The 6,438-nt window shown below is 42.5% G+C and overlaps 1 protein-coding gene across 1 annotated transcript; it reads left to right on the plus strand.

Annotated features, from left to right (window-relative positions):
* Positions 1-2,222: 2,222 nt before the first annotated feature.
* Positions 2,223-6,438, plus strand: LOC124656663 (two pore potassium channel c-like; the record flags this gene model as incomplete). Its single annotated transcript, XM_047195368.1, has 2 exons — positions 2,223-3,583; positions 6,408-6,438. Coding segments are annotated over exons 1-2 (1,239 nt in total), but the record flags the coding sequence as incomplete, so codon positions are not given.

The raw sequence follows: 6,438 nt of genomic DNA on the forward strand, positions 1-6,438 counted from the left end.
AGAATACAAACTTATTTTTATGAACAGCTTCATCTAATAAGAACACAAAAATGGCTTAAAAAGAGACCATGCGTTCGTCAAAGATATTGTCTTCGGTCGTGCAGTTTATGTTATTTTGCAGACATCATATTAACTATCTGGCAGAAATAGTCATTAGGATCTCAATTTTAACACAACTATTATTCTTATCTCAATGTGTAACTATTTCTCTGTCAAAAGATAAAAGAGAAAATAAAATAAAAAGATTATTCTTTGACGGTTCGGTGGTTCTTTGTGCATTATGATTACCGCTTAGGACATATATAATGATGTTATCTTAGCAATGGTACTTAGTTGATTATTGAATTGGAAGAGAAAAACATGAAAAAAGATAGTCTTCTATTAGCTAAGAGACGACATCTGTTTTTATCAAGAGATTACATCTTAGTATGATAAGGTAGACATTTTCTTTATTGTACAACATATCTATCTTATTGACATGTTTTCTTATTTCATTAAACAACCCATATTTTTGGAACAACTGATCCATTGCACACTATGTTTATTCATCATCCCTAGATAACGTGTAACCAGGGCGCAGCCAGAAATAGCTCAACTCTGGTGCTAATACTAGTTTAGTGGTGCTTGTTATCTAGATTTTTTTTACATATGTAGCCTTAAATTTTAAAACATACTCCTTGGCCGGAAGCTGCATCGGTCTAGGAGTACATGTTGCAGCACAGCTCCTGGGTGGTGCTGAAGCACCGGTAGCACTAGGCCTAGCTCCATCCTTGTACAAAATAAATAAGATAAATTGGCTTACCAACCATGGTGTTGGTCTTATAGTCTCGGTCCTTTGCACCATTCCTCTGTATTGCTTTGTTTTATGTTACTTTAGAGATTGCTAATACATTATCAGCATCTTCAACAAATAAAATATTAAGAAGAAAACTAAGTTATATTTTGATTACACATGTTTTTCTTATTAATTTCGTGTGGCTTCTAACACTAAATAATATTGATGGAAAAATATGATACAACAAGTAACAGTGCATCACTTTCAATAAAGGATAACATATATTTGAACAAAACCTATAATTTTTTCCATGCATATGCTAACATGCGATGAGTAATTAATAACAATACTGAAAAAATAGATCGCACACAGATCATGAGAAAAAAGACAACAAAAAGTTGTATGTAATAAACATCACGTATAAAATTATGTAGGCATGAAAATAATATTTACAACTTAAATAGAGTGAGACTAAAGGATACTTATAATTAAGAGTCCACAATTCATATGAGTGATTAAGAGTGTACATTAGACTTCAAATATTTGATGGGTTAACTTTGGATATGATAAAAATGACCCTAACCTAATGTTGATTTGATTTAAAAAAAAATCTTTGTGTTCTTCAAAGTGGTTGCCGACGAGGGTGGTGATGGCCTCCGTCATCGTCGACGAGGGTGTTCTATCTGCCACTACATGCTCTACCTTTTGCACATCGTATTATCCGTGATCTATGTTGTCTAGCCGAGAAACTACCATGGGATCGAACAAATCTCTCGTGTGTTCTCATCGCCCCACGCCAATATGTTGTGTCTTTCACTACACGTTGTACCTTTTACGTCACGTCTCCACGCCCACATGAATTGTGTCGTTTAACTGGCAAATGCCTGTGGAGTCAACAAATGCTAGATCTGTATTTTCAAGCCGCATCGTGTAAAAAACTTAACCTGGGCCAAAAAAAATCTTGGCAAGGTTTCACCTATAACAATGTACATTTGTTCCAAATATCATTTGTCATTCACCAAAAGAAAATCATTTGTGTTTGCATTGTTGCATCATGTAATGTAAAAAAAAGTTTAGCCCAACTACATAGTCTATATCAACATGTGGGACAATCTGTGGACACTTGCTTACATGCTCAATCCAACCTCTTTATGGCAGCACACAGACCCAAACTTGGTTGACAGGGACGGAAACGAAAAAGATTTGCCAACACAACATCACGAGACGTCCAACATCCTCTTCTTCCCTTGATCTGATCTCTCGCTATTCCGCTCCCTATTGTTGCATCGTCTCCCGCCGCTCAAAGATTTCGTCGATAAACAATTCATCGATGGAAGGGAAAAAGGCGAGAGAAAGGGGACAAAATTAGCAAGAAAACAGGCATCGCCGTCGTCGAGCACCAACGTCTCCCGGCCGCACCCTCATTCCCCTCCTCCGCCCTCTCTCAATCGCCGCATCCCGGCGCGATCCCAGGATCCCCAAAGATCCAATTTTTCCCCACCGCCGCCGCACCGAGGAGCCCAGGAATCCCTAGGCAATCCCAAGAATCCGGGAGGATATTCAGGAGGAATCTTCCACTCCGGCGTCGCTCCCTCCGGCCATGGACACGGACCCGCTGCTCCCGACCACCGCCGCGCCGCACCTCCTGCAGCCGCTGCCGGAGAACTCCTCCTTCTCCGACTTCGGCGCGCCGCCCAATTCGCCCTGCCCTTCCCCGGCCTCCTCCTACAAGGACCGCCTCATCTTCGGCCCCCTCCTCGACCACCAACCTCCCCCGCCGCCCCCTCCTCCCCCGCCCCCGCCGCAGCCGCACCACTACCGCCGCATCTCCGTCGGCCACCACGACCCGTTCCGCGACTACGACGACCACCCGGCCTGCTCCTCCTCCACCCCGCCCTCCGACGAGGAGGAGGCGCAGCCGCAGCAGCCGCTCACGCCGTCCCTCCTCAACTTCCTCGGCGCGCGCACCAACCTGCACCGCTCCCGCACCGCGCCCGCCATGGCGCCGCTCAGCGCGGCCGTGCTCGCCGCCTCCGCCGAGGCCGACCACCACCACCCGCCGCCGCCGCCGCCGCGGCGGCCCGCCATCGTGCTCCACGCCTTCCTCTTCCTCCTCGCCTACCTCGCGCTGGGCGTCACCTTCTACGCCGCCTTCCCGGCCAACTTCACCTCCTCCAACGGGCCCACGCACCCCGTCGTCGACGCGCTCTACTTCTGCATCGTCACGCTCTGCACCATCGGCTACGGGGACATCACCCCGGCCAGCCCCGCCGCAAAGCTCTTCTCCATCTCCTTCGTGCTCGTCGGCTTCGGCTTCGTCGACATCCTCCTCTCCGGCATGGTCTCCTACGTGCTCGACCTCCAGGAGCACCTCCTCATCACCGCCATCAAGAACCCCCGCTCCGCGCGCAAGAACAAGCACAACTACATCTTCGACGTCAAGAAGGGACGGATGCGCGTGCGCATGAAGGTCGCCCTCGCGCTCGGCGTCGTCGCCATCTGCGTCGGCGTCGGGGCCACCGTGCTCAGGAAGGTCGAGCATATGGGCTGGCTCGATGCCGTCTACCTTGCGGTCATGTCGGTCACCACGGTCGGGTACGGGGATCATGCGTTCCGGACATTGCACGGGCGCCTCTTCGCGTCTGCCTGGCTTCTCGTGTCCACGCTCGCTGTGGCGCGCGCATTCCTCTACTTGGCCGAGATGAGGATTGACAAGAGGCACCGTGCAATGGCCAATTGGGTGCTGTCCAGGGACATGACCGTGTCCGAGTTTCTCGCTGCCGACATCGACAACCATGGCTATGTCACGTAAGTCATCAAACTTATTTAGTACATTCTTGCATTGACCACTTCAGATGGTTAAGTCTGTCGTGTCAAAGATCATTCATTAGCAATTTAGCATGGGAATGGATTCTTGCAACCAGAAATGTTGAATCTCCTGCAAAGTGCAAATACTCTTTTACTAGGTATACTTAATTTGCAGAGCAAAACGCATACCATAGTCATAGCTCAACAAAAAGTAAGAGCAACTTGATGCCTGGCACTCAACAAGTCGTTGCATCATGAGCACTGGCTGAGATGCTGGTCTAATTTGCACAAATGAGATAATAGGTTTTTGTGCCTTATTCGTTGCAATGGGTCATCATCCGGAAAAGTTGTGTTGTGCTTATCTTAAGGGCAGAAATCAGAGGGGTAAAATAACGACTCTGCTTAGTACTTGATATATGTTTTTTATCATGTTGCATTTCTTTTACTGAACGATAAAATCTGAAAAGGGGATGAGAACATGTGTTTTGAGAGGGGTCATTACAATCGTCATATGTAACACTACTGGAGAAAAAAGAGATGCCTTTGAATTTGGTGCATGTTGAATAAATTTTAGTGGAATGATATATAGCATCTGTTAATTCTGATTTTGGTGAAATATGACCAGACAACTTCTTTTCTGTCGATATTGAATGAATGCAATTAACAAATCGATCATCCCACCATGTTCGTCGAATTGATTCTTTGTTCCTTGTTATCTGTTTCTGTTTGCAAGTTCATTTTAGATTGAGTTATTGCATAAATATAATAGTCTGCAATTATGGCTGTAAGCTGAAAAGAATACTACTCCCTCCATACCGGATTAACGGGCAATTACGCATTTCGAGAAACATGTTCGACTATCAATTTGGTCAACAAAATATGAGATATATGCCACAAAAATTATACCGTTGGATTCGTATTCAAAAAATGTATCCAATAATATAATTTTTGTGATATATATTTTATATTTTATTGATCAAATTAGTAGTCAAACTTGTTTCTCGAAGTGCGTATTTGCCCATTAATCCGGTATGGAGGGAGTAGATCCCAAGAGCTTGACAGCTTTTCTCACAAGTATGACATTATAAGCTTCAGAGAAGGTTTTCCTATGTAAAGTATGGTTTGATAAAGAGACAGAGAGGGGGGGCTTTGTTAGTAAGATACATCCATTTGCTTTAATGGAATTTTCATGACTGAGTAAATGAATCAGCTTATGTGTATTATGTTAAATCGTAGCAGAATTTTTTCGTATGTTTTGCTTGGTTACTCATGTTTCTATGCATTATGTCATGATGTTAAGATATAAATATATAATTATTTTTAAGAGATCATTTTTTTGTGAGTATTCATATACGCTATGTCCCAAAATACAAGGCACGCTTTTTTTTGCAGTCTGATGAACAACTTTGACCACTATTATATACAAAATTATATGGTTTTAGAATGTAAAAATGGTACCGTTGCATTCATCTTGCAAATCTCTTTCATATCATATATATTTATGCAAATTTTGTGGACATATTATAAGTACAAATCTGTTGACCAGTGAAATTTAAGAGCGGCTTATATTTTGGGATGGAAGGGAGTACAAGATAGCATGTATCGTTCATAATGTTGTTTATTTATCATGATATGCATGCTGTCGTACAATCAGTTATTTGAATAAAAATATTTCCAGTAGTTGTAAAGCTATTTCATATTCTAATATTATGTGGAAGGCGGTATTCATTGAGTTTTACTGAGGTATTCTATGGGCACAAGTCTAAAACGAATGACTAATGTTTGTACAACTTTACTATGCTTAAATTACTTATTGATAATTGGTGAGTATGCTTTTGCCGTTTACTTTTAGAATATGGACACATAAGTTATAGATGGTGAATTTGTGTAGTCCTCCCATAATGAATGTGAATATAGGAAATCAAGATACAGTACTGTAAATGCTTTTGCTAACCTCCTGGCCTTCTTTTTACGAGTGTGGCAGCTGTTATGCCTACTTTGTCTTAGCTCAACAGATGATGCATGCAAGATTTTGTTAGTAGCATGATCCACTAGTCATAGGCTCATTTAGTTTTTGCCAAACACAGTTGTGTCACCACACCTTTTGCGGCTTGCCATTGTTTAGCAGGAAAAGTGTGCTCAAGGTTGGCATGGCCAAAACATGCCCTTGATTATTATCATATTTCAGTAGTCCTCAGAAACAAAAGAAAAAATCCCAACACGGAAAAGCTTTTTATTTTTCAAAACATTGCATTATTGTAGAATGCTGAGTTATTAATCCCGTGTCATTTGGGTCGTGACACGGGATTAATCCCGTGTCATTTAGGTCGTGACACGGGATTAATGACATGGCACATATGCTGAGTTATTAATCCCGTGTCATTTAGGTCATGACACGGGATTAATAACTCAGCATGTTGGTATCACGACCTAAATGACACAGTGATACCAACATATGTGCCATGTTTCAGTACATTGATTGCATCAGACTGATTTGTACTCTTCTGAAATCACAAATTCTGCCTGCATTTAGGCAAGTTTAGTGCCAATGGAAAAGGCTAATTATCTCGAAATTCTTATGATATTATTTGCACAATTTCATTGGGTATGATCTCTTCGACACCCCACGTTGGATGTAATCAGTAGTCAGTTATGATCTTAGCTAATCATTACACGGAATTTGGCAGAATGGATGAGCACTATCCTCCAATGAATGCAAATGTGTTTTTCATCACTTCCTGGAATGGCATTTGTTTACTTCCATAATGAATACAGTTTGCTTGTTTCTAATAGCTGTATTTGTTAATGCCTTGCATTATTTCAGGAAATCGGAATTTGTTGTTTACAAGCTGAAG

The sequence above is a fragment of the Lolium rigidum genome, chromosome 5 (assembly GCF_022539505.1).
Source record: "Lolium rigidum isolate FL_2022 chromosome 5, APGP_CSIRO_Lrig_0.1, whole genome shotgun sequence".
NCBI lineage: Eukaryota > Viridiplantae > Streptophyta > Magnoliopsida > Poales > Poaceae > Lolium > Lolium rigidum.